The 25,855-nt window shown below is 43.7% G+C and overlaps 1 protein-coding gene across 2 annotated transcripts in view; it reads left to right on the forward strand.

The window, feature by feature from the left end:
• Positions 1-25,855, forward strand: part of RIN3 (Ras and Rab interactor 3) — a 113,822-nt gene that overhangs the window by 17,132 nt on the left and 70,835 nt on the right. Inside the window, exons 1-3 of one of the 2 annotated variants that reach the window (XM_043547987.1) lie at positions 885-1,014; positions 17,375-17,564; positions 22,920-23,034. In XM_043547987.1, the coding sequence (XP_043403922.1) occupies positions 17,517-17,564; positions 22,920-23,034 (163 nt within the window). In that variant the 5' untranslated portion in view covers positions 885-1,014; positions 17,375-17,516. Of the gene's footprint in view, positions 1-884; positions 1,015-17,374; positions 17,565-22,919; positions 23,035-25,855 lie in introns of those variants that run through there. The other variant, XM_037900852.2, reaches the window with a different exon arrangement.

Genomic DNA, 25,855 nt, shown 5'->3' on the forward strand with positions numbered 1-25,855 from the left:
GCAAATAAAGAAGTTATTTATTTTATCTGGGTTATAATGCAGGAAGAGGTCAATTTAATTTAGGCTGCTAGATAGCGTGCTGGCATTGGTAGTATGTCTCATTACTCAGACAAAGAAGCAGATAAGACACTTCCTTGGGCTAGCTGGCTATTGCAGGCAATTTCTCTCTGGTTTCACTAGTATCGCGGCCCCTCCGACAGACCTAATAAAAGGTGGGAGTCCAAAGAAGATCCACTGGAACAACAACTGTGAAAAGGACTTCAACACTGTGAAAAACTGGTTGTACCAAGAGCCAGTCCTGTTCAATCTGGATTTCTCAAAAGACTTCATTTTACAGATGGATGCCTCAGATGTAGGCCTTGGTGCTGTACTCTCACAGGAGGTGAATGGTGAGGAGCACCCAGTCATGTACCTGAGTATGAAGCTGTTCCCCAGGGAGAAGGCCCACTCTGTGACTGAAAAAGAGGCGCTAGCCATCAAATGGGCTGTGAGTCTCTTAGACATTATTTGCTGGGTAACCCTTTCCCCCTCATTAGGGGCCACATCTCCCTTCAGCAGCTCAAAAAAAGAAAGAGACAAACACCCATGCTATACAGTGGTACGTTGCTCTCCAATCCTATAATGTTAGGGTAGAACATCATGCTGGAGCAAAACACAGCAATGTTGGACTTCTTTTCATGGGAAGTGGGGGAATCCAGATCAGCTGTGGGGCGGGGGGGGGGAGGGGTCCAAGTTCCATCTTAGATAGTGGGGTATGTGGTGGGGCAGGTGCCCACCCTGGTCAGGGAGGAGTTAAAAAGCTCCTCTGCACACAATCAGCCCCACCCCAGCACAACTGTGAGGCCTGTGGCACCTAGAGAGGAGTGGCTCCTTAAAAGGGAGGCTACAAGCCCACTAGGGGGTAGCACTCAGATAGAAGTGGAGTTAGAACACAGTGGTCTGTGACCTGTAGAGCTAGGGCTGCTTGTACAGAAAGCTGGTGGTGAGTCTCTGCCAGCTGGACTCTCCAGAGAGGTAGAGGGACCATCTTTACTTTACTTTGCTTTTCATTAGTGCCCAGGGTACTGCTTCTCAGATGCTCAGGGGCTTGGGAACCCAGCCCCATTCACAGAGACTATTTACCTTTGGTCTGGCACAGTCCAGACTGTTTTGTGGACTGCAGGATTAATTTGTTTGCCTTTTCCTTTCTTTGGGACTGTGATTGCATCCAGTGATGGGGGAGCCACCTCCCTCAGACTTACAGTGGGGAGACTGCACTTCAGATCAGTCCTACAGCCAGAGAGGCCCTGTGCCCTGGGGTACGCCTGCTCTGAAGAACAAATAGCTGGCTCTCCAAATGCTGCACGCATGTATGATTTAAAAAAAAAATACAGTAAACTTGTGTTTCATAAAGCATGAGGCAGTTGCTGCAATGCAGCTATCTGAGAATTTGCTTATCTGTGAATCAGATTAAGCAAAAGCTGCTTGGGAAACTTAACCAAGCAAGAACAAACACCAAAATGTTGGCAGCCTCCCAGCTTTGCTGGCTACCTGCAATATTATTTTGCAAATCTCTATTAGTCTCCTTACCAGACTCAGTGTCCCTAGTGACATAGGCACATTTGGCTAAGTTGCAGCCTGTGAGCTGGCTCAGCATTTAATCCTAGCTGCCAAAAATGTGTGGTGTGTTGTTTTTTTTTTAAAGTCATATCTCTGAGGATATTACTCAAGATGCACAAGAAAAAAACAGAAACCGCTCAACACGCTGAGCTCCTCATGCTTACTCAGCTTAGATTTGGGCCACTTTTCTTCTTGTCCAGAAACAAATTGTAGGGTGGCTGCCATTTGAACTGCCCTGGGTCTGGAAGTGAGCTTCAGTTTGCTCCTAATCGTTAACTGATAGGATGCATTATGTAGTTTGTTAGGCTAAAAAAACCTCGACACAGGGATATGGACTTCTCTTCCTTCACCTTTAACAAAGGCAAAGTGAAGGGATCCTCGGTGGAGTTCTGACCTCTCTTGGGCTAGTTGCTTTACTAATTGCCTCATGCTCTAGCCATGTGTTCAGAAGCATATTTATTATGTGTTTAATTAACTGCTGATCATTTTTCATGTGAAACCACCAGTGTCACGAACGTTCACTTTTGTGCAGCTCTTTGAAATGCTAAGGTAACTTTTTGTAGAGTGCTTTGAAAATGAAGACTGGGCTGGGTAGGGACTGAGTATTTTTCTTATAATTAGGAACTGTTGCAAAAAATGTGGTAAGTTCAAATCAACCTTGTTTCAGTGCTGTCCCCCCGTTATTGTTAATATTGGTCTGGCCAAAAACCTACAGCGTGACGGGTTCCTAAGGTGTGACAAGTATACCTCAGTCTGCCATGTACAAGGGTATCAGCCATAAGCGCGCTATTGTTTAGCAATGCATGGGTATAACTGTGTGACATCCACTTGCTCTAAGTGGTAAAAACAGCGGTAGAGGTGTTAAACTCTTGGACTTCAGGCAGCCGCAGGTGATTTCCTGCTTGCATACAACTCCATCCGGCTCTTACACTACAACGGCATCAGTACAGAGTATTTCCACTGAAATCAACTAAGGGCTTGTCTGCAAAGGCAGGTATACCAGTAGAAGGTACAGTGTGAATTTACAACGCAATTCTTACACTAGAATAAGAGAACCCACACAGGGCATTATACTAGTATAACTCTTGCATTGTAAATTTACACCCTATTTATATGGGTATAAGTGGCTGGGGTAGTTTTTTGGGGTGGGGTTGTTGGGTGGTTTTTTTTGGTTTAGCTTATGATGTTTTGCAAACGGTTTAAGCTAAACTGAAAAGCGCTTTTAAACTGGGATAAGGGTGTGCACCCAGGCAGGTATATGGGTACAAATGTGTTGATTTAACTATACTGGTATAATTATACTGATATAACTATGAAAGCTTTCCTGTGTAGACAAGCCCTTACTGGAATTGCTATATTGTGAGCTGTACTTAACTGTTCTCACCCATTTGAGAGCAAATGTAGGGCCCAGTTTGGCCACTCCTCAGTTAAGCAGTACCTCACTCTGAGTAGTCTCTGATTTCAGTGGAACTACTCAGCAGGAGTAAGGATAGCAGAATGGGGTCCTTTATCAGCTGGAAACTGAGTGCCTGATTCTGTTACATTAAGGCCCCATTTCATCACTGGCAGAGTAAAGGGGCTTTAACTGTGTGTAAGCATAAACTTTTATGCCTACTTGAAGATGCCTTTACACTGCCAGAATGGTGTAAAGGGACTTAAGTGTAACTGAGGCCTTGTCTACACTGCTGGCAGCGTATAGGGTATGTGTAGCTACATACCACAGTGAAAATCGGGCTGCATCCATGCTGCAGTGAGTAGCTACGCGTGGCAGTGAAAGGCTCAGGCACTAGGGAGGCCGCAGGGAAAGGCTCAGGCAGCTCCCTCCTGCCAGAGCCTTTCCCCGCTCCCTGAACATTTCTCTGGGGTGGAGAAAGGCTTCAGCAGGAGGGAGACTGTGGGACGCTACATTGCTAAAAATAGCACTGCTTAGGTATGTAGAGGACATACCCAGCGGGTTCAGGTGTGTCTTTATTCTTCTAAGTAGTGCCACACCCTCTATACTGCTATTTATACCTGGGCTAGGGGTAGCGCACAGTATATGTACTCTACTACACCTTTGTTTATCTACCATGTCCGCAGGTTTTGCCGATCGCGGCTCCCACTGGCCATGGTTCGCTGCTCCAGGCCAATGGGGGCTGCAGGAAGTGGCATGGGCTAAGGGATGTGCTGGCCGCCCTTCCCGCAGCCCCCATTGGCCTGGAGCGGCGAACTGCGGCCAGTGGGAGCCGCAATCGGCCAAACCCGCGGATGTGGCAGGTAAACAAACCGGTCTAGCCTGCCAGGGGCTTTCCCTGAACAAGCGGCGGCCCTAGTTTGAGAACCACTGGTCTACTACACCTCGCCAGAGGCATAGCAGTAGAATCAGGCCCTGACGATGGTTCTTTTCCCATCAGTTCAAGGGAACCAAAAAGCAAATCTTCCTGAAATGAGGGCTCTGCAGGTCTGTTTGCAGGGTAATTCCATTTCCAATTGTTCATGAACAAGGCACACAGGGATACAGTATTTTTGTACCATAGCAACCAGAAAAAAAAGTAGGAAGGGAATTTTTGTAAGTAGTTACCTGTTTGTTTTTTTTTAAGAAGGGGAAACTAAGCAGGTTTTCTGCTTCATGGCATGAGGAAGTTCAGCACATTAGGGAGTATTTGGAAAGCCACCAGCAGGGCAAAAGATGGACAAGTTTGCTTTTTTGATTTCAAAGCATGTCAAGCAGTTTTAGGTAAAGTCCACTCCAACTGTCACTGAATGGCCAGTGTTGTTGACAAAGATTTCTACTCAACCCCCAGTCAATTGGGCCAGAGCTATTTGAGTGGGCTACATAAATAATTGCTAGGGACACCCTTTGGTTAAAAAACATTCAATTTCTTTTGCCTCCGGTTATTAATAATACTTTATATTATGAAAATGGAAAACACTTTTTTAAAATCTCATTTTACTTCTCATTAGTTGTGCTTTGTTTATATTTTGCATTTCTCTTAGTTTGAACAATGACCATAGACTAGTCATTTTCACTCTGGTTTGGATGCACTAACTTAGTGCTGCAATTAGAGCTGGTCAACAGCTGTTTGTAAAAGAGGGTTTCATTAAAAAAAAAAAATAGACCTGTATCAAGTTGGACTAACTTTCAGTTTTTTGACTGGGAATTTCTAAATGAAACAAAATGAAAATATTTGTTTCCAGTTGAAATTTTTGTTCAAAAATAGAAAATTGTTCAAAACATTAGACTCCTTTTTTGCCACTGAATGCAAGAAAATGAATGATGTCTAGGTTTGGGGGGTTTTCCACTTTCTTTTCCACTAACTTTTCAAACATTCCTCAACTTCAGAAAAGTTACACAACAGCAGAGTTGCAAAGTTTCCTTTTGTCACTTTGTAACTTTTCCGAAGTTGAGGAATTTTTGAAAAGTTATAGAATAGTAAAAAAGAAACAGAAGGAAAGAGGAATACAATAAAGAAGAAAACAATCTCAGACATCCTTCATTGTATGGGACAGAGTAACACGAAAGGGAGAAAAAAGATGTTCCAAAACTTAGGACATTTTGAATTTTTTTCAGAAAAAAATTGTGAACCTTTTTGAAAAAATAAGACACAACTGTGCTGTTTTGAACCCTGCAAAAAATAGAAACAACTTTGAAATTCCAAATACCTATAGGTAAGGTGACCAGACAGCAAATGTGAAAAATCGGGATGTGGGTGGGGGGGTAATAGGAGCCTATATAAGAAAAAGACCCCAAAATTGGGACTGTCCCTATAAAATCAGGACATCTGGTCACCCTAGCCATAGGTTTTAGGTTTCGGAAAAAGTTTGCTTACAAAACCTAAATTCTGGACTAAATTTGACCTGAACAGAAGTAATTGAATTAACATTAAAAGACAATACTTCTAAATGTTTGAGTGAATTTAGTGTGCACAGAAGTAAGGTGCTAACAGTACTGACTGTAGCCAGGCATAATATTGGCAAGAGCTGAGCCAGCTTCCTCTTGTACAAAAGTCTGCTAACGCACAGCTTAATCTTGCCACTTAAATGGACATTTTGTTGATTCAGAGAATCTCAATAGGGAACTAACTAAACCCAAGTAGAAACAAGTTTGTTGGGATCTAATAGGACAGGAATATAAAAGTGGAAGGCCAGATCCCCTTGTGTTAAAATGTAATTCCTAGGTTCCAAGTCCAGAAGGGACCATTGTGATTATCTAGTTTGACCTCCTATATAACACAGGCCAGAGACCTTCCCCAAAATAATTCCTGGACCATATCTTTTAGACAAACATCCAATCTTGATTTGAAAATTGTCAATGATTGACAATCCACCACAACCCTAGGTAAATTGTTCCAATGGTTAATTATGCTCACTACCAAAAACATATGCCTTATTTCCAGTCTGATTTTGTCCAGCTTAAATTTTCCGCCATTGGGTCATGTTATACCTTTCTCTACTAGATTGAAGAGACCTGTATTAAACATTTGTTCCCCAGGTAGATACTTATAGGCTGTAATAAGTGACCCTTAACGTTCTTTGTTAAGCTACATAGACTGAGCTTTTTGATCCTATCATTATAAGGCATGTTTTTGAATCCTTTAATCATTCTCATGGCTCTTCTGTGAACCTTCCACAATTTATCAACATCCTTAGTCCCATGGAGTAGCACCTTACTTACTTCATGAGTGGTCCCAGTGAAGTCCATGGAACTATTTGTGGAACAAACTGCTATGCAACCTGAGGCAGGGTGTCAGGATGGCATTCTTTGTTTTTTCCAGCATGGTTCTGTTTGGTACCTACGTCCATATTTATTATGTGGCCTGATTTTTCAGAGGTGCTGAGCACCCAAAATCTTAATTTCAATGGGAATTGTGGGTGGTCAGCACATTTGAAAAATCAGGAGAATCAGTTAGATGCCTGTATATGGATCAAGGAGCCTAGCTTTGGGCATCCACACTGGAAAATGTTGGACTTCACCTTTCAGTGTCTTTCTTTACCCATGTGTAAAAGGAGGTTTGAGATCCTTGGATGGAAGGTGCTTGGACCTGCAAAATACTATTACGTAGGTTTCCATTAAAATTAGGATATGGTATTTTATTATTAGGTGCCAGGGTCACCGTTCCAGAGACTGAAGCCTTCCACTTGTCCTCTGACCAGTCCTCTGTCACAGTCAATGACAGTGAAATCCTCCTTATATCACCCTCACCAGTGTGCCTCAATTCACGGCCCCAGAGGGACCACTGTTAGGGTGAGAAAGTAATACAGAATCTATAGCCTATTTGTTCTTTACCATCTCTGCTGAAAGCTCCTCCTGTGAGTGCTGGCACTGGCAGTAGGATTTCATGAGATGAACATTCATCTGCTGAGAAATGGACGACCACCAGCCTATTCCATATGGGCCACTGATGAGCTCTCAGAAGTGAAGAGTTTCTAGCCTGATAACTGCCAAAGAGAACTGTCTCAGGGAACTGATTGCTGGTATTCAGGGCAATATGCTGCAAAAGAGGGCTTCAAAGAACAACAAAAATGGGAAACACAGACATTCGCTGAATTAATAGCCTGTAGGTGATACAGAAGTAAAGGAGAGGGAACCTTTAAAGACTCAGCATTTACAAGAAGATTCACTTACATATTATTCACCCTTTGGCTGCTGGAACATGTACTGTAAATGTTACTATTCTATCATTTTGGTAGTGCCATGGTGCTTTACAGAACAAAATAAACAGACAAGGGCTCTGCTATAAGGCGTTTCTCAGTTAGACTAATGACAAAACAAATTAGTGACCCAAGTGAAAGCATGAGGTGGGACAGACGAAACCAGTAAGTGAAAGGAAGTGCTGTGCTGACCATTAGTTGTCCATAGACCACAATTTGAGAACTACTAGGCTACTTCCTAAGTCATGCACACTTTTTACAAGGCAAGACTGATTGTTCATAGGGTGGACTTCCCTCTCTGGGAAAAGGAGTACTTGTGGCACCTTAGAGACTAACCAATTTATTTGAGCATAAGCTTTCGTGAGCTACAGCTCACTTGCATCTGATGAAGTGAGCTGTAGCTTACGAAAGCTTATGCTCAAATAAATGTTAGTCTCTAAGGTGCCACAAGTACTCCTTTTCTTTTTGTGAATACAGACTAACATGGCTGCTACTCTGAAACCTCTCTGGGAGTATCCAGTGAAATCAGATTGGAGCCCATTGCTATCCTTCTTATCCAATTTTATTTTCATTTTTTTCCTGTAATTCTCAGAGCCTATGGGGCAGGAACCCTCTGTCCCTTACTCCTAATCTATCCAGCAGCTGTTGCGGCTTCTTTGATCACCCATTTCCTTGCATTGAGACCCAAGAAGACACTTTATTTTTAAATGAATGGATGTTTACCTCACTAGTGCTTGACACGGTGGTTGCTGTGATCTCTGATAACATTGATGGTATATCCTTTCTGTGCCCTTTTCACCACTTTCTCTTGGGTCTACCATGAAAAAGCAATATGTGATCATGAAATTAAAGCCTTTGTGCACTGATATGTACAAGGGAGTTGATTTAATGTTAGGTGAGCAACCTTAACTATAGCATTTCCTGTGGGGGGTGGTGGTGGTGGTTGTTGTTGTTTTGCTGAGTCCTCCACTCGGCAACCTTTGTTCTTCTAATCATGTATGTATATTGCTATGAAGTGCCTGAAAAAAATGTAGAGGACAGAGTGCTGACTGGTCAGTTTCGGTTTAATGCCTCCACACCAACAACTACACTGAGATATTTGTACTCTGCACAAGATCATCTGTGAACAGATTCATAGATTACTAGGCCAAAAGGGACCATTGCAATCATGTAGTTTGATACCTTGTATTATACAGTCCACAGGATTTCCCTTAATTCCTATTTCAACTAGCCCATATCTTTGGATTTTTTTCCTAAATCTTGTTTTAAAAATCTCCAGGGAATCCAGCATGGCACTTGGTAAATTGTCCCAAGGGTTATTTACCCTCACTGTTCTACTGTAAATTTGTCTAGTTTCAACTTCCATCCAGTAGATCATCTTATACCTTTGTCTGCTAGACTGAAAAGTTCTGTTATCAAATTTGTGTTCCCTGTGTAGGTATTTATAGACCTGTGTGGAGAGATTCAAGTGGTGCAGAGCAGCCTAGGGCTGTTAATCCTATAAGAGCAGCCATGCTTCACTCCAAACGCCAGATCCATTAGCTGCAAACTAGGGAAAGTTCAGATCTAGACCTAAACTTTGCAATTTGCCCTTATTTCTATAACAGGCTGAACCAACTTGCAGATCCAAACACCCTCAACCTTTTGAGGCAGTTTGGATCCAGATCCACGCTTTGCAGTATGGGTCTGTGATGGAGTGTACTCCCCACATTGGCCCTGAGAAAGCTGAATTAGGCCAGATGGGCCCAATCCAGGGGAGAGATTTAGGCTAGGAGGAGGCCACTAATTGGAAGCAAATTCACGTATGAGGGTACAGGCAGGGCTTACATAAAGCCAAGAGACTGGCAACAGCTGCAGCATGGAGAGTGGCAGTCAGTCATTCCTTTTCCCCCTCCTGAGGGAAGGAGGGCTAGCAATCCTGAGACCTAGTAGGCCTAGGAGAGATGGGTTTGACTAGAATGAATGGAAGCAAGGTAGGAAGTAGTCCAGGGGTGAAAGCAGTAAGGCCAGGGAAGCTGCAGACCTTGACTGCTTGTTTAAAAACCCTGGGCTGGAACTCAGAGCAGAGGGTGGGTCTGGGTTCCCCTACCAACCACTGCGGAGTGGTACTGCGTGGACAGTGAACTAGAAGACTGCCTGAGTCACTGCAGGAGTGACAGGGTTAGGGCAGTGGGTGTGAGGAGTGCCGGATGCCGCTTGAGCAGAAAGACTTTGGAGGACATCACCCTGCGTGCCCTCCCTCCCCCCTGCTCAGAATGCCTAAAGGGGGTGCCACCCCAGTATAAGTAATGAGCCCTGTGACAGGGCCCATCTAATGTAACCCTAGCCTGTCACCTCTTCTACTGTACTTTACCACAATCCTGATTAATTATTATTTTGAGGACTAGGATTGGAATTTACAATTCAAGCGAGGAGAAATGTTTTGGCCAAAAAAATGCAGTTTTGGTGTCACCATAACATTTCTTGCAATTGAGTTGATTTTGCTGAATTGTTCATGTTAAAATGCCACAAAAAACGAGACAACCAAAACATTTTGTTCTGACATTTTCTAAATTAAGTGATTCAATTTTTGGATTCAAAACTACTACTTTTCATTTTGAAATTTCCTCCAATTTTATGAAAATTGAATAAGAAACACTTCATTTTGACGCAGATGAAAAGTTTCATTTGACCCAAATCTTTTACTTTTAAATTTGTCAAACAAGTTTTTAAATTTTTTTTTTGGGTCAACCTCACAGAATTTTTGTTAGCTTTTCAGAATTGTCTGAACAAACAAAGCAAAAAAATCAGTTATTTGCACAACTCCACTTACTGACTATCATTCATGTGACATGAAGCTGGCTATAAAGAAACGTGGTGCAGTAGTTAGCTTCTATGATAGTCAAGGTGAAGGTCTGAACTCAAATTTGTTTTAACGTGGTCGGCTGTGAGGCATGCCACAAATGTATACTTTCTCATTCTCTGCCAGCCTTTGCAGGGGTTACAGATAAAGCGCCCTCCTTGTGTCATCCCCACTCAGCCCCCTGCTTACAACTGGGCTCTCTCTAGGTTTGTAATTACCATCATTCTCCATCTAGTTCCAACAGTGCTGTAACATCAGCTCCATAAGGTCTTTGCTTTTTCCCTGTGTTGGATCTGATACTCCTTGAAGATGATATTACAGCGTTTGACGATCTCACCCAGATTCATGTGCTTCCGCCACAAGCTGGCTTATCCTCAATTTCAGTCTCCTGCTATTTGATGCTTTTGGTCCAAAGGTTAATCTGTTGTTCTCATCCTTACAAGTGGTGTTTGACAGCTGTTGCCTCTGTCTTTCTCAGTAGCATGCTGGCTGACCAATGTTGTGAGAGCTATAGACTGCCTCCTCTTACACCAATTCTAAATCTGTCTGAGCATCATTTTCCTCTAGGACGAGGAAAGCATAGCAAAAATCTTGTTTCTCTCTAGATATAATTTAATGTAAGATCCAAGAGAAATGTAGATGCAATAATTTATAATAAAAGGAACAAATCAGTCAACCAATTCTGACAAACAGCTTATTTCAAAAATCCAAAATCAAGACAAACTGACAAAATACAATATAGGATTTTTTTTACTTGTGTCCATTCTTAAGATCTGATGAGTCTTCTCAATATAACTGATGCTGGCTAATGAACAAAACTGAAGTTCATTTAGTGCTGTAGTTAACTGGTTAGTGTGAGTGTATACTACTGCCCTCTCCTGGCTGGAATTGGAATAGCTCAGCTATGTGTCATGGACCTATATACAGCTAACCACTGACAGGTTCTCATTCAGATCAAGTGCTAAAGGTCTGGTTGCAGAAGCACAGACAACATACACTCTCTTTCTCTGCTCCAGCTGGTCTTGGTGTATATTACAAGTGACACCCATAAAGTCCTAGACAGCCATGAGTTTGCATTATTTTCACACAACTGAAGACCAGAACCCAAGTCTGCACTGGGCTGACAGGCTCACTGCCCTTGTCGATGCCTTTGACTTCAGTGGGATTGTATAGGTTGTAAATTTGGCTCCTTAATGGCAAAGAAATGAGTTATGGTGGTTATGTATTTATTACACTGTTACCATGAGACAAAGCAAATTACCGTGCTATTTCCAACAGAGCTACCATGCAATCCTGCCAAAGAAGGCATGGTGTTTTAGTATAATTATTATACAATTAAATAATCCGTGTTGCCAATGAACATGCACTATACATGTTCCCAGCAAGCTGCTTGAATTCAACTCAGCAGAGAGTGCGAGGGGATTTAATCCTGATTTGCAGTAAGAACTCAATACAGAGATGTGGTGCAGGCAGCTCCAGGGCTGGCTTTTCTCATTTACATTGCAAAGAACAAAAGGTCCCTGTTGGCCCAAACAAATCTCTGCCGAGATGCAGGGGTGGGAAGGCAGGATGTCACTTCAGAAAGGCTGTGGATAAAAATCATCAGCTGTGTGTGAGGACCAAGCAAGCAAGTGTGGCAGGCTGTATGGCTCCTTACACTTGGCAGAACAAAGGGAATTCTGAACTGTTCCCTGCTTTTTCCTCGCCCTGGTCTGTGCAGTTACCTGTGGAGTCTATTGTTAAATGGCTGGGTTAAGCCCTTCCACTGCCTGGCATCTAGGTCTTGTGACTGCTGCACGCAGAGAAGTCAAGTGTTGCTATCGTGTACCATATTGACTAGCATGGCATGGGGGTCCCAGCAATTAGAGCTGGAAAAGAATTGTTATGTCACCCACTCCAGCCCTATGTCAATTGACTCTACAGTGCTTTCTAGAATTTAAAATGTGTAGCTTTCAGGGGCTCAAGCAATGGGGCTCCTAGTGCCTTCCCTGGGGAGGTTATTCCACAGTCCAATAGATCTCACAGGCAGGAAGTTTCCCCTATGTCCCTTTCTTAATTTCCCCTATTACTTGCTCCTCTTTGCACCTCCTTGTACCACCCTAAATCATCCTTCTTACTCCAGCGCCCACATTCTTTCACTGCTGCCCTGTAGATTGGCTCTAACTGAGCCAAGCTATGCATGTTTAGCTCTTTTATTTTTACTCATCAATCAACCCCTTCAGGTCCCTAATCTGTTCTGTTCTTCTCAGATCTCCCTCCAATTTGACATCACCTCTCTGGTAATAAGGTGCAATATTCCCAATTGAATTGTATTGGAACTGTACAGAGCGAGACTGTTACCTGCCCAGTTCCTATCCCACAATGTGATGACTCTCTGCATATGCAGCTACAAATTGCGTTTATCTTTTCTGGTGTCCTAGTGCATTGCAAGCTCATGTCTAATTTGCAGTTCACTCTTGCCATCAGGTTTCTCTCAGCAGTGCTGTTTTCCACATTCTCCTCTCTCATTAAACTGCTTTCAGTTTCCATGTGTTAAGCTGCATTCTTCCACAATGAATTCTGCCTGTTTCTAATCTCTGACTCCAGGCTGCTTTGTATTTGTCTCTTGGCCCTTCCGGTATTTGCATTTTCTCCCAGTTTAGTAACTTCTCTGGATGTCATTAACATGTGTGCTATACTGGATCACTACTCATGAACACTAGATCTAAAAACACCAGTCCCTGCTATATGCTGCTTCATACTTACCCACACCTGTATATATACACCACTGATCATTAAATCAGGCCCTGATCCTGCAGTGTGTAGTTTATGGGGTGGGTTAACACAGCTGCAAGGAGCTCCACTGAAGTCAGTGGGACCTGCAAGGCATAGCAGCAGACTGCCTGCATGCTATATATTAAAGGACTGGGGTATTGTGGCTATCCATCTGTTTTTTTGCAAGGCCAGAAAGAGGCCTTGGAGAGCAATGGGCCAGATTTTCAAAGGGATTTAGGCACCTAAGGAGGCAGACACTTGAAAATCCCAGTAGGTGCCAATCTGAATCTTTATGCCCCTGAATATCTTTGAAAATCTGTCCCTTCCACAACACATAACAATGAACATTGTCCCTCTTTTCACGTCAGTTTTCACTTTTTATTGGCAGGGTTCAGGATTCCAGGCTTGTTTGTCTGATTTTTAATCAACATATTTTGCTTCTTCTGACTTCCCTTCTTCCACTAATTATCATCATCTCCCATGTGTTTCCTTGGCTGGTATCTTCAAGACTAAATTAACATGGGGATACTTTGATAGTAGTTGTTGCAAAGAAAAAAAAGGAGGGGAATATAAGATTAATTGTATTTTGCCACAGCTTTAATTCATTTTTATTTTAATGGATCCTTTGTACTTCTGTTTAAAGGACACTGTCTGATTAAGCATCATCTGCTGTAGTTTTAAAAAGAAATTTCCTCACCTGTGTGACAAATAATTTTATATGAAAATTGAAAATTTGTAAGTCTTTCACTTATCTCTATCTGTGCTCTTTGTCTTGTGTTTCTCTCTGCTTGGATAATGAAAATGGACTGATCAATATCGGGTTCTCCTGCACTACCACAATGGAGCAATGTTTAGGCTTTGTGAAAGGTTGCTTTGACAAAACTTAAAGTGGGGGGCCAAGTGTACTGCATTGACTTTGTGCCTTTGACAGGAGACATTCAACTAGTTCAGGTCTGAAATTTGACCTACTTTACAATGTGCCCTAGATACTAAGAGCTGTATTTTCCTTTTTTCTTAAGTAATACCAAACCAAGAAAAAAATAGAGCCAGATTAATTTCAGCTCTCAAATCAAAAGGATGAAATTGACACTAAAAGAAATAGAAATTTCCAAGAATCATGTGCTTGTTTTTACCAAAAGAAAAAGTGATCTTTTAAAAATAAACAAATATAGAGGGGCCAATGGTGAGAGTGATGATCAAACCTAGTGCTTAAATAGCGCTTTTCACCAGTAGGTCTCAAAGTGATTTACAAAGGAGGTTAGTGTCATTATAAATAGGGAAACTGAGGCACAGAGGTGAGGTGACTTACCCAAGATCATCAGAAGGCCAGTGATAGAGCGAGGATTTGAAGCCAGGTCTTCTGAGTCCCAGTCCAGGACTCTATCCTTTAGACAACACTGCCTATGAATACAGGCTCTGATCCAGCAAAGCCCTTAAGCATGTGTTTAACTTTAAGCACATGAGTAGTCTCATTTACTTCAAAGTTGAGCATGTGTGTAAATGCTTTGCTGGATTGGGGCCAGGGGCTGGGATCAACCTTTGCTTCAGGGTGGTAATCTGCTGCAGTAAGATAATAGCAAATAGGAGTAACCTTTCTCTCTTCCTCCTCCTTCCAGCCCCCTGCTTAGGATCAGGGCCTAAAAGAACACCCATCCCTCATCCTTAACAATGCATCCACTTCACTATTCTAAAGGTTTCTATCGGGCTAAAAATAAGCAGCCAGAAATAAAATGAAAGCTAATGTGAAGTAGCCGATTGCACCCTCTCCCGGGCACTGCCCCTCACACTGTATTCCCCCACTTCTCAGCAGTCTCCACAAGGGTGCACACTGTGGAGGTCACTATTATAAAACTGAGGACTGACACAGTTTCCACCTTTACTTTCTCACTTTACAAAAGTTCCCTTTCCAGTGGCTTCTGACATCAATGCAAGAGCTGCAAACATCTTGGGCCTGGCTCTTCCCTGCCGTGCACCTTCTGTAGTCTTTACACCAGTGCAGACTGGGTATGAGATGTCACTAATGGTGTACTGGAGTGAAGAATTTCCATTGGGTAATACGTTACATTTCCTTTACCCAGGTGTAAATGACCAAACAAGGTGCAAGTGGAGTTCACTGCTCAGTGTGCACTACACCGCCACCACCCTCAGTGCCAAATTCAGGGGGTGTGAGTCTCTTCTGCTCAAGCTGTAGCTACTCATAGGGGTATGTGTGTGGGGGGAAGGGAGGGTATTTATTTATTTTTAAAGCTCTGGAGTTTCCCAGTTACATCCTCAGTGTTGGTTAAGATTGTAGTTGTCACACAAAGGAGGGAAGAATTAGGCCCCTTGTCTTTCTAGTCCCTGAGTTCCCTCTAGTGTTCACACATACACATTGCATCCGTTCACTTCAGCTCTGGTTTAGTAGCATGTGAGAGAGGAGTTCCGCTCGTGGTCTTTGGGTCCAGTCCTGCACTCTCTGCTAATCTGAGCTCACCCACCCTAGCTCAATGAGTAAGCTTTTGAGGATTGACTTTTTTTTTTTTTTTTCCTTCAGTTCACTCTTGGTGAGGAAGCTCTGTAAGTAAACACACACCTTTACGCTGATGTAAATTAAACTGTGCACAAAAAGCACCGAGGCCCAGCTCCTCAAAGGGCCTGAGCTCCTAAGCACACTACCTCCTTCTCTCAGGCTATTTGTTGCCATGGTTTTAACCAAAAGGTGGGGACCATCCCACCCCACACACTCCTACCCAGGCTACCCTGTGGCTGTGGTGTGTGCTCACTGAACCCTGTCACCAGTGTGTGCAGGGGTGGGATTTCAAATGTCAAACTTCGCAAATACTGTCCCACCTGCTCCTAGCATCCGCAGAGAAATGTAATCATAGAAGGGGGGTGTCAAGGTTCCTTCCCTACTCTGAACTCTAGGGTACAGATGTGGGGACCTGCATGAAAGACCCCCCTAAGCTTATTCTTACCAGCTTAGGTTAAAAACTTCCCCAAGGTACAAACTTTGCCTTGTCCTTGAACCGTATGCTGCCACCACCAAGCGTTTTAAACAAAACAGGGAAAGACCCCCTTGGAGACGTCTTCCCCCAAGGCCTACACCCCCTTTCCTGGGGAAGGCTTGATAAGAATCCTCACCAATTTGTACAGGTGAACACAGACCCAAACCCTGGGATCTTACAAAGAATGAAAAATCAATCAGGTTCTTAAAAGAAGAATTTTAATTAAAGAAAAGGTAAAAGAATCAGCTCTGTAAAATCAGGATGGTAAATACCTTACAGGGTAATCTGATTCAAAACATAGAGAATCCCTCTAGGCAAAACCTTAAGTTACAAAAAGACACAAAAACAAGAATATACATTCCATCCAGCACAGCTTATTTTACTAGCCATTAAACAAAAGGAAATCTATGCATTTCTAGCTAGATTACTTACTAACTTTACAGGAGTTGTAAGGCTGCATTCCTGATCTGTTCCCAGCAAAAGCATCACACAGACAGACCAACCCTTTGTCCCCACCCTCCAGATTTGAAAGTATCTTGTCCTCTTATTGGTCATGTTGGGTCAGGTGCCAGCTAGGTTACCTTAGCTTCTTAATCCTTTACACGTGAAAGGGTTTTTCCTCTGGCCAGGAGGGATTTCATAGCACTGTATACAGAAAGGTGGTTACCCTTCCCTTTATATTTATGACAGGGGGAAATCTCAGTGTTACAGGGTCTCAATTTTTGCTTAGTTTGAGTATCTGAGAGGACCTTAGGTAGAGAACCAAGGCTTCCCAGCTAAAATCAGACCTTTTCTAACTCACTATGTCTTACAGGTGATGTACTCCTTCAGCTGGGCTTGGTTTGGGTGCTTCCTGTGGCACACTCAGGCTAATCATTAAAGCTACTGTAAGAGTCCAGAAATCCTGGGAAGGTTACAGATGCAGGCTGACCCTGAGGCAGTCTGGTGGCATGAGCTGTCAGGGTCTCTTGCTCTCTTTAAAAATATGGTATAGTGAAGTGTACTTGGCATTCCTGAAAGGTGATTTGGTAGCCTTGGGGCTCCTACTCTTCCAGTGCAGAGGACAAATACCTTGTTTTAAAGTCAAGGGCAGTCACTCAGATGCTTCAGGTAGCGAACTGGGCCCCTGGAGGCTGAAATCTTTGATCCACAGAGGTACAGCGTAGGTCAGTTCTAGCTTCCCCCCAGCCACTGACAATGTGCCTCCACTCTGTTCTGTAGGTGCCAGCACTGGGAGGATAGGAGAGAGGTAAGTCCAAATACCACCAGCCCCCAGAGCAGAATAACCACTTATGTCTGACATGGCTGGAACCCCAGAGGTGAATTTATAGCTCAAGCTAATCTTATTTCAGGCAGGAACTGTCATTTCCTCTATGTTTTGTGCCAGTGCCTAGCACAATAGGGCTTTGACTTGTAGGCACACAATGGAACTGTTAAATAACAATAATAATATCTCTAGTTTGATGCCAGTCAAGTAGTGTGGTGTGTGTGTGTATTTACACTTCTTCACAACAAATAGTCGCTCTTCACTTCTCCTTAAAGGGGTTTTCTTGTGTTGTTTCAGTCCTGCCACAGATCCTGGTGAAGAAGATGATGATGAGACACGGCCATCTCAGTCCATCACTCTGCAAAACTGCCTTCCAGTGCCTGGCATCTGTGTTCTTGATAAACTCATCAAAACATGCCCAGTCTGGCTTCAGCTGAGCATGAATCAAGACAGGGCTGGAGAGATACTCAGCAAAGAAGCAGCAGGGGTAAGTCTACATTTGTCCAAAACAATTTCAGCTCAGACAAGCACATTTCCTGGCCCTCAGGGGAGATGGATAGCTGTGGTATGGTTTTGGTTGTTGTTCCCTCCCTCGCCCCCCCCCCCCCAAAAAAAAAAAAATGAAAGCAAACGTATTTAGCAGTTTCTGGTCTTTGTTGGCTAGTCTTATGTTCGTGGGATAGACATTTCCATTCTCTCTAGAGTGGTGGTGTGTGTGAAAGAGAAGGCTTATACCTTTGATTCACTTAGCAGTTGGTGTCTGGGAATAGTTTTCCTATTTGTTTCATAGCCCTGCTCTGTTGTGCTTTCAGATATCTCCATATACTCTCTGTAGTCTGATGCAGTATTTTTCCAATATCTCTGACTTGTAGCTTCCTTAAAAAGTGAAATCTTAAAGGTGAACAACAACAAAAGTGTGTTCATATCCCCAGTTTGCTTCTTTGGGGTGTCAATTTTGCTTGTTGATTTTTTGTACCTTAGGAAAACCAGCAACATCAAAATTGTCTTCCTTGTAGGAGGACATGAGAACTAGTGGCAGTTCTTTCAGCCCTTTATTGGCAAGAGATGGGGTTTGGAAAGAAATCTTTTCTCCCAAGCGCATGCCAGGTGTTTGTGATAGAGAAGGGTTGACAAAAACAACAAACAAAACATGTGTTTTAAAAAGTTTTGATACAGTTGCTCAGATTTCATGTCCTTGGTACTGTGATGTCATTACAGTACCTCTCCGGTTATCCATAGAAGCTCCCAAAGTAGACAAGAACTGAATTTCTAATGTAAACAAAGCAAGATATAAAATGCTTTTTGTATTGTTTAGTCTGTGGGGGAATAACTCTCAGGAATTCTTTATATGTCATAAAGTATTGGGAGGTGATTAGGAGGAAGTAGGGTGGATAAGCCCAGTTTTTCCCTCTGCTAAAAAGTGGCCTGCTCCCACTTCTCTTCATTCACTGGCTGGTGTTCTAAGGGAAGGTAATGACCCTGTGCAAACCAAAGAGACTAAAATGACTAAATGAAAACTGATCTGGAATGAGGCTAGGATTAGGGGTAGAGATGCTGCGGCATGGAAACCTGAAGCACAGCCAAGCTGAAGGAGAAATTTTAGACTGTTTTATGGTTTCATTGTTCTTTAGCTTACCAATAAAGCCAAATCCCAGGAAGGGGTTAGGTGAGCACAGATGCCACAGAGTGAGCCCAGGCCTGCTGCCTGTACTTACGTTTAGTTGTATATTGTCATCTGAGTAGTGTCACTAAGCTCAGTGTGACTACTCAGTATCAGTAAGCATAGCAGAATTGGGTTTATCGGAGAGAGTCTGTTTGGTCTCATCATGTTATGAGCCTTGAAATGTTGCTGGGGTGTTGTGGGGTTTTTTTTTTTTTTTTTTTTTTTTTTTTTAAATTAAGTCCTGATGCATGAGGAGACCTGGTCCAAAAAAAAAAAAAAAAAAAAAAGAGGGCCTGGTGTTTGTGATAAGGGAGGTTTTTACCGTAAAGGCTGTATCTGGGTTAGACTAAAGCCTGTACAAGCCCATCTCCCCAGATGAAGGGAGTAAGTCCCAGGGACACATGATAGAAACTAGATGACTCAGACCCAGGCCTGCTGAGATATATATAAAGGGCAGCTTGAGTTGAGGGACATGAGGAAAAGAGTAGAGAGGTTCCCCTTAACTTGTGGGCCGATGGCCGGGGAGTGCAAGGTTGCAGGTAGCAGGCTAAGAAGTCTGGGAGCCAGTCAGCTGGAGGAAAACTTCAACAAAGGGAGGAGAGAGGCTCTCCTTAGCTCCCAGGCAGGGGGCCTGAAGAGTAAGACCTGCAGGAGTCCCTGGCTCTGAGGAAAGGACCTGGTCTATATGATGAACCTGTGCTGCATGGTTTTAATTTAGAGAGGTAACACTGAACCCTGAAGAAAAGGTCTGGAAATCCTGATGCTTTTGGGTGGAGGGGGGTTGGCGCACTAGCTGGGGAGTTCTCCCTCAGGCTCATGTGGCCTTCCTGGACAGAACATTAGAAAAGGGCAGTCTGGCTAAGAGCTTGCCTGCCCCTTTTCCTTCTTTAATTTTTTGCTAGCAATAGAAGCCGTAGTGGGTGTTTACGCCAGTTCCTGTGGAAATGAACAGACCACCTTTAGCTGAAGGAAAGGTGGGAATAGATTGTGCGGACTGCAGAGTGCCCAGGCAATTCACGTGCTCTCATTGTGAGGGTGGCAGTGGATGTTGCCTTTTCATTCTCTGAGTCAGCGTTCAGGGATGAAATCTAGCTCGTGGCAAGTTAGAAACCAAAGTCTCCTCTGCCATTTGCTGGTTCTCGCAATGGCATCCAGCTGCCACAACGTTAACATCTTTAAAGCTCTCCAAGACATCCAGGGATGGGCAGTGTCTCTGAAGGACATTCAGGGGCAAATCCTGTCTCTGCTCCCCCACCCACCTCTTCCACAGGCATGATCCCTCCCCCTCTGCAATAGGTAGCCAGGAGAGGAGCCAGCCCAGAGGGGTGCCTCCCAGGGGAGAACAGCTGGCCAGCCGCAGAGGGGAGCATGTGCTGATGCTGTATCCTGCAGAAGAGGGTGCAGTGGACATACACTAGTTTAATGTCAGAGAGCTGGGGTGGCGCATGCTCTGCCTGCTCCTGAAGCTCATTTTAGGATGGAGCAGCTCTCCAACACCCCAGAGGCACAATCTGGAAAGACTTATTTACACAATAGGCTCCCATCCTGCAAATTGGGAACTAGTTAGCTGCAAGCTCAGGAAGCCTGTGCAGCTAAGGCCCCATTTCTACAAACATGGCCCAAATATAACCTTTGGAACCATGGCAACAAGTCTTCCTGATTAGAAAAGAGAACAGACCAGTTTCCAGGTTTCACTTCTCACCTTGTTAATCTGAATTTGAACCAAAATGGATCAAGTGTTAATCGGTAACTCAGTGATCTCGGGGGTCAAACATACATTAATTCTCACAACAGCCCAGTGAAGTAGGTTAGAGTTATCAGCTGGGGGAGCTGAGGCACAAAGAGATTAAATGATTTACCTCCCTCCCTGTACATGGGAAGGTGCAGGGTGCTCACAACCATCTCTGACACCTGCCTGTCTACCTAGCTAATCATTTATATCCTGCTCACCACCATGGCATGGGGTCAAGCTGCCCTTTGAGTCTGATCCAGTTCAAATATGAAGTGCTGAAGGACTGAATTTCACATCAGAGAGCAGAAGACCTCACCAGGCTCTCTGTTGTATTGAACTGAATGGAGAGCCACACAAGATACGCCCAAGGACACTCACTCACTGTCTTAGCAAAACTGCTTTAGCCTGTGGCCAGAGTGGTTGCTTGAATGTGACGTGAGATGCTCCCAACCCTAGGACCCCTGAGGGTTTGTGCATTAGCAATGCTCCTAACCTGCCGAGCTCAGAACCTACATCAGTTCCCCCTATGGCAGTGCAGTGCATTGTGACTTGGCTTCTAGACAAACTCCTCTCAGTTCCTCTTCCCGAGAAATCAAAGCTTTCCTGGTGTAGTTCCAGTGCACTGCAATTATTTAATCGTTTCCAGAATCACACTTCTCCTCTAGAATGTTAATACCGTGGTCCCAAAATTAGCTAAGTCTTTGAAATCACTTTTATAAATACCTTGACTCTGTCTTACCTAAAGCTGCTTTAAGGAAGAGGTGATGACAAAGAGTCTTTGCTCATAGGATTTCAAGCTACAGTAACTCCTCACTTAAAGTCATCCCGGTTAACGTTGTTTCGTTGCTACGTTACTGATCAATTAGGGAACATGCTCGTTTACAGTTGTGCAATGCTCCCTTATAACGTTTGGCAGCCAACTGCTTTGTCCACTGCTTGCAGGAAGAGCAGCCTGTTGCAGCTAGCTGATGGGGGCTTGGAACTAGGTGGACCGGTAGCCCCCCTATCAGCTCCCCTGAGTTCCCTGTGCGGCAGCCGCCCCAGGCTATCAATTGCCGGCAGTTCAGCTGTCCCTCCTGCCACTGCCATGTGCTGCTCCTGCTCTCTGCCTTGGAGCTGCTCCCGGGAGCCTACTACTTGGTGTTCGGGGTGGGGGAGAGGGGTGCTGATGTCACGGTGTCCCCCTACCCCCCTGCTCCTGCCCTCCGCTTACCCCATCCCTATAGAGCGGGGGGTGGGGACAGGGGACATGATAGGGCTCAGGACAGAGACAGCTTGCTAGCAGCAGCTGCAGTCTCAACTTGCTGATCTACTTAAAAAGGCAATGTACTTAGAGTGGCGTCAGCGTACTTAAAGGCGCAATGTGCATCTCTCTCTCTCTCTCTCTCTCTCTCTCACACACAGGGTGTGTCTCTGTCTCTGTCTGCCATGCTGCCTCCCCTCCCTCCATTTATGTTGCCTTGTAGAGTGAGGCTACATTAACAATGTGTTAACCCTTGAGGCCTCAGCTGAGTGCTAGTTCATCATTCAGCACTAAGGCATTTCCTGGGAAATATTCCACTCTCTGACTCCACCACCTCAACCAAGCTTCACAATCATCATCACTGTGTACCAGTATTAAATTGTTTGTTTAAAACCTCTTTCTCCCCCCCCCTCATGAGTGTGAGTGAGTGTTTTGTCTGGTGAGAAAAATGTCCCTAGAACCTAACCCCCCCCCCATTTACATTAATTCTTATGGGGAAATTGGATTCGCTTAACATCGTTTCGCTTAAAGTCGCATTTTTCAGGAACATAACTACAACGTTAAGCGAGGAGTTACTGTACAAGTTACATACATATTTGACATTGAAGTCGGATTAGAAACAAACTGAGGAATGCACACAGTGCTTACGCTGCACAAAGAAGGTACTGACTCAGCCAGAAAGCCCTTTCTCTTCTTGATTAAACTTGCTCCTGTGCTAGTCCAACATGCCCACTGCTTTGAGCCACTCAGGACCAAAAGTTAGTCATTTGCTATAAAATCAACTTATGGCTATTTTAATCCTTTTTTCTATAAATGTCTAGGGGGCCCCTATTCTATACTCATGCTAGAAACTCAAGTGAGGATGTACTGGGGCAAATTCACCATCACTTAGGGCAGTTGCATCAGGGGTTGTCATTTGGCAAATTGTGTGAAGTTGTGCAGCTTTATCTTCAGGTTAAGCAGGATATCAGTGGTGCATTGGGATTCTGCTAGTCCCTACTGCAGGACTGAATTTCACCCAGAGAAAATATCCCTTAGCAGTAGTTATCTTTGTCATGGAATATTTGACATACTGGAGTGAAACTAGAATGAAGTGTGTTAGATGTGAATTGAAAAAGACCTTTCTCTGGTTACTGGAAAGAGTCTCATTCTCAGATATTTAACGTTAAGTTCACAAGCTCCTACTTCTTTTCCTCTGCTTTAGATATTCCTAGTTAGGAGAGATGGTAACATGAACAACATGGTACTCTTGGTCCACTTCCCAGCCCAGAATGCAGCTTCTGATGTGCAGGAGTACAACATTAAAGAAGAAAAATCACGTAAGTTTTCTCAAGACTTTTATCTCTTGCTCTGACCATCAGATGGGCTTGACTCTTGACTGCAAGGTATGTACACAAATGTGCTTGTAATGAAAAAGATCCTGCCACAGTTGGAGGAACGGTAGATCTTGACTCCTCCAGGAAAATTTGTTCAGATTCATTGTGACCAATTGGCCCAATTCTCCACTGATCTGTACCTTTTGTCATCATTTGTACCTGTGCACAGGGTAGTGTAAAATGCTATCATGTTAGAAGAGTAGCATTTTATTCAGGCAAATGAGAATGGAAGCATTTACACAAGTGTGAGTAGTGATAGAATGTGGAAGGCAATGGAGAATCAATCTCAATCTATTTGATTAATTTAGTCTTTATTTCTGCTCTTGAATTAGCTGCCAACAGACTTTGATTTTTGCTAATTTATTCTTTATTCATTTCTTATTCAAACACTTTGTACAAATATTTTTACCTATTGGTTGTTCCTGAATTGTTTGTTTTGACTGTGTCTTCAGCTCTTCAGTATTCACAGTATATGATTGGTCCCCAAAAGAGCATAGTGTTGTTTCTGTTCCCTGATTGGATGACTGAACCTTTTATAAGCAAGAAAGGGGAAATCAAAGAAACTCCAAAAGGCACATGTCTGGTGCAGACTTTTGGGTGAGCACAAAGCCACCAGAGCTTAATTTTTGCCTTGGCTCAGCCCCGGCACCTCTTTTCAGGCTGGGCCACAGCCTGGGCACCTCTTCTGTCAGTGGTGCAAGGCATGATCTTGCATGTACAGTGTGTGCAAAGTCACACTATGCAGAGGATGCCAATTTGTAGAACAAAATGTCATCCTCCATGCAGTGTGACCTCACACGTACAGTGAATGCGAGGTCACATTGTGTGAAGGATGCCATTTTGTGTGCCCTGGCACTTCCCTCTTTATAAATTAAGCACTGAAATTCACACCTGTATTACAAGACATTTTTGCTTTCCAAAAGATGTTTGCAAATTTCTTTGATAAGCTATTCAGAGAAGAAGGGTCCATGAAAGAAAGTTCAGATTTTTTTATTAAAATGATGAACATTCACACATTCAGTTCCACAGTGTAAGCCCTGTGGCCTCAAGCCTACATGAGTGGAGCTAACTGAGTGAGCTCTCTGATGGCATCTACTGGAGAGCGAGGGGAGCCAACTCAGTGAGGCAGTACCTCATTTACATATTAACTGTGGGTAGTTTGGGGACACTGGGGTATAATTTGACAAAGTTTTGTTCTTGGGGCGCATATTTTTGAGATTATCCTATTGGGAACTCACCAGGCAAAGCCTGGACAATGGCTGGGCATGGGGTCACCCTGATGAAAACTGATGTTTGTTGAGATGGGGTAAGAGGCCCTGGACAGAGCCAGAGGGTAAGGAGAGAGAAATGGTGTATTGCTGGCTAGTTGCTAGGAATCTCTCTCTGGGTGGTAGGGATTTGGATGAGTTTTTAAGACCATTGATCCCCTTGTATTTGAAAATCTGAGCTAAGAGCTTTAGTTGCCTTTTTTAAGCCAAGCTCACCAGAAGTTCCAGTTTTCTAGCCAATGGCAAGCAGAAGTGAGAGCCCAGCAGCAGTTTAGATCACCTGAGCCTCAGGCAGAGCAAAGCAGTAGTTGGGCTCGCCACAGGCCACAGCTTCTAATGGGGGAGCAGCAGACAGAGCAGCAGCATGCACAATGCTGGGAGCAGAGGAATTCAGAGCAATAGTCTGTCAACCTAGTGACTCTGGCGTGGCCCCCCAGTCCTAGCTGCAGACATCAATATAGCAGGACAGGTGGCAGAGCCCCAGAGCGATCTATGAAACAGGGAGCCTGATTTTCCTGGCCTCTTGGAACCACAAACAGTGAGTGAGGAAGTTGGGGACCTATGAACTGAGAGTGGGAGGCTGGGAGATGGAACAAACTGCATCAGCCAGTCAGGGTCCAATTGCTTGGGACTGGGACTTATGCCCCTTGAGGTAAATGGTGGTGGTAAATTGTAAATATTTGTCCCCATTCAACCTGGCCTTCCCCCCCACCCCCACCATACAGTTCGTTCGTTTAAACCTCTGTGCTCATGCCATGGGTACAGCTTTGCAAAGGTGCCCAGATTGGTTATAGGTTCCCAGGTTACAGGAGGGGTGGGTGTGGGGAGGTCTGTAAAATAAAGACCTGGCCCTTGCCGCTGCTGACGCTATTGGCAGGGGGGTTACAACAGTATACCCAACTCCGCTACATAACCAGCTGGAATGGGGATTACATTTTACTCTTAGATTCATCCTGAAAAGCTTAATATTAATTTATGATAACCAGCATTACGAGCTGTTTCTCTTCCCTCACATTTTTTATCATATATTTGTTTGACTGTCTGGATTATCAAACAGCGAGGGCACAGGAATATTCCTAGATTAATGGTATCATAGAGTTTAAGGCCAGAAGGGACCTTTAGATCATCTAGTCTGATTTCCTGTCTATCACAGGCCAGAGAATTTCATTGTTAGTCCTGTATTGAACCCAGTAACTCGGTTTAGATAATGTCTGTCTTCCAGTCTTGAATATGTGTGTGCATAATGGTATATCACAGCACAGAGGGTGTTAAATCACCTTGAACAATTTAAGAATTATTAAACTATCTATAGCAACATCTATGCATTATTCATAAAGAAAATAATATGGGAACTTTAAGGGATAACTGCAGGATCTGGAGAAAAAAGATCTGTTCTCTATTGTAAGTTCATGTATCATTTAGATTTTGCTTGGGGAGCTTTTGTTTTTTGATACTAGCAGTTATTCTTTGGAGCTGTTAGCAAGTTGCATTCTTGA

The sequence above is a fragment of the Chelonia mydas genome, chromosome 6 (assembly GCF_015237465.2).
Source record: "Chelonia mydas isolate rCheMyd1 chromosome 6, rCheMyd1.pri.v2, whole genome shotgun sequence".
Lineage (NCBI taxonomy): Eukaryota > Metazoa > Chordata > Testudines > Cheloniidae > Chelonia > Chelonia mydas.